At 64.1% G+C, this 2336-nt stretch overlaps 1 protein-coding gene across 1 annotated transcript in view; it reads left to right on the plus strand.

Moving 5' to 3' along the window:
* The first annotated feature begins 256 nt into the window (after positions 1-256).
* MAML3 (mastermind like transcriptional coactivator 3) overlaps positions 257-2336 on the plus strand; it is a 439643-nt gene continuing 437563 nt past the window's right edge. The window contains exon 1 of the mRNA XM_007445531.1: positions 257-742. Coding sequence (XP_007445593.1) covers positions 269-742 — 474 coding nt within the window. The 5' untranslated portion in view covers positions 257-268. The remainder of the gene's footprint in view (positions 743-2336) is intronic.

The following is a 2336-nucleotide window of genomic DNA, read 5'->3' on the forward strand; positions in this document are numbered from 1 at the left end:
TTGTTGATAGGTGTCTGATGGTATTCTGATAACACCCCCCTTTTTTCCCCCTCGAGCTTTACAGTTTAAAAAAAGGAAACAACAAAACAAAACCACCCCAAAATCTCTCCCCCTTTTTTTCGCCCGGTCGGGATCGCTGTTTCCATCCATGTGCTTGCGTCTCCCCCGCGTTCCACTTAAACTATTTTAATCCTTGGACCCAAGGAGGAGGCTGATAGGGGGGGTGGATAAAAAAAGTTCTTCCAAAATAGTGTGCCCGGGGAGCAGGATGGGGGATTTCGCAGCCCCCGCTGCTGCCGCGAATGGCAGTAGTATTTGCATCAACAGTAGCCTGAACAGCAGCCTCGGCGGGGCCGGGATCGGTGTGAATAATACTCCCAATAGTACTCCCGCTGCTCCGACTAGCAATCACCCGGCTGCCGGCTGCGGCGGCGGCAGCGGCTCCGGGGGCCCCGGCGGCGGCTCGGCGGCCGTCCCCAAGCACAGCACGGTGGTGGAGCGGCTCCGCCAGCGCATCGAGGGCTGCCGGCGGCACCACGTCAACTGCGAGAACAGGTACCAGCAGGCTCAGGTGGCGCAGCTGGAGCTGGAGCGCCGGGACACCGTGAGCCTCTACCAGCGGACCCTGGAGCAGAGGGCCAAGAAATCGGGCGCCGGCACGGGCAAGCAACAGCACCAGAGCAAACCCCAGCAAGATGCGGAGGCTGCCTCGGCGGAGCAGAGGAACCACACGCTGATCATGGTGAGGGCGCGCTGGCAGCGGGCACGGGGCGCGCGCGTGGGGGGGGGCGTGGAGCTTCTTACACGGGGGGCACGGGGATCTGATTTGCACGGCGGGCGAAGTGGGCTGAAGCCGAAGGGTTAACGGCAACTTTTGTGAGGTAAAAGCTGCCGTCGCCGCTACCTGTTCATCTGTCAGGGTTGTCAGATTTGGGGAAGAGGGGGCGAGAGGGGGAGCCAGTCACGACTGCGAGGGGCGGAGGGAGCCTGGAGGAGCGTCGGAGTGAGGCCCTGGAAAAGTTTTACCCCCCTCTCCCTTTCTTAGATACCGATTTGAAAGAGTGAACCCAGAGTTGAAACCTCGCTCCTCCTCTTCACCGCTCCCCACCCCACCCCTCGCCTGGCCGCCTGGGCTCCCCAGACCGGTCCCCCTTCGCCCACCCCTCTCAGCACGTCCGCCGAGTGCAGGGAGAAATGGATGCTGTCGCAGATTCTGGGCGGGCACCAGGCCCTCGAACCTGGGGGGAAGAGGAGGGGGAGGAAGGGAGATGCTCTCGTCTCCTCTCCCCAGCTCACCCTCTTTGGGCTGAGAAAGTCTGAGAGTTTTGTGAATGAACTTTGAGGTGGGTGAGAAGCAAGCGAAGGTGGCTGCGCGCGCGTCCACGAGAGCGCGCGCGGATGCGGGGCACGAATGCGCTCCCTCGCAGCTCGAGATCCCGGGCCGGCCCGGCAGGTGGAGCGGCTCCGAGGGTCGAGGCACTCGCCGGGGCGGGAAAAAGGCTAAGCCATCCCCGCCACCCGGGGATTCTCTCCCCTCCTCCTCTTAAACTTGCTTGCACAGAGCTTTCTCCGCTGCTCCCCCGCCCCGCTCCCCGCCAACTTTCCGGGGCACTCTGATAAGCCCGGAGGAGTGGAAGGTAGCAGGGAGGTGAAAGAGGCTTAAATGGCTGGGTGGGTGGGTTGGAGGTAGGAGGAGCAGCCAATGGCTTAACTTCTCCGGGAGGAAGGGGCAGTTCCCACCCCCTAACCCTGAGGGTAGAATCCTTTCTCCTATCTCCACTCGCCGGTTCTTTTGCTTTCCTTTCGTTGGGGGGAGCCGGAAGCTTAAGAAAGGTGTCTGCAGCCCCCTCCGCCGCCGCACGGCCCGGATTTGGGCTGCGCGCGTGTGCGGAGTGGAGCGGGCGGTGGGAATCCGGGAGCGTAGCGGGGCCGCGCGCCTTCTCGCGTTTCCCCTGCAGACCGCACCTCGATCGGCGGCGCGGGAGGCCCTCTCGTTGTGCGGCTTATAACTCGCGCACGTCCCCGGTCTGGGGGTCGTCGGCGTCGGAGGTGGTGCGGGTGCGGGCGCGGGCTTTCGCTGGGCGTTCCGTGACAAAGAGCCGGCTTGGGGGAGGGGAAGAGGAGAGGCCGCCGCGCTCACTCCCCACCCTCCCCACCTCCCCCCACCCCGCACGTGAAGAGGAACAATTTGTTTATCTTGGGCTTCAAGAATCCTTCCCTCCTCCCTGCTCTCCGAGGCCGCCCAGCCCCTCCTCCCTCCCCTCCCTCCTCGGCGCGATCCTGCCCAGTCCCGCCGGCAGCACCTTCCCTCCTCCCCTTCCTCGCCCCCCGCCCCC

The sequence above is a fragment of the Lipotes vexillifer genome, unplaced genomic scaffold, assembly GCF_000442215.2.
Source record: "Lipotes vexillifer unplaced genomic scaffold, Lipotes_vexillifer_v1.1 scaffold219, whole genome shotgun sequence".
Taxonomy (NCBI): Eukaryota; Metazoa; Chordata; class Mammalia; order Artiodactyla; family Lipotidae; genus Lipotes; species Lipotes vexillifer.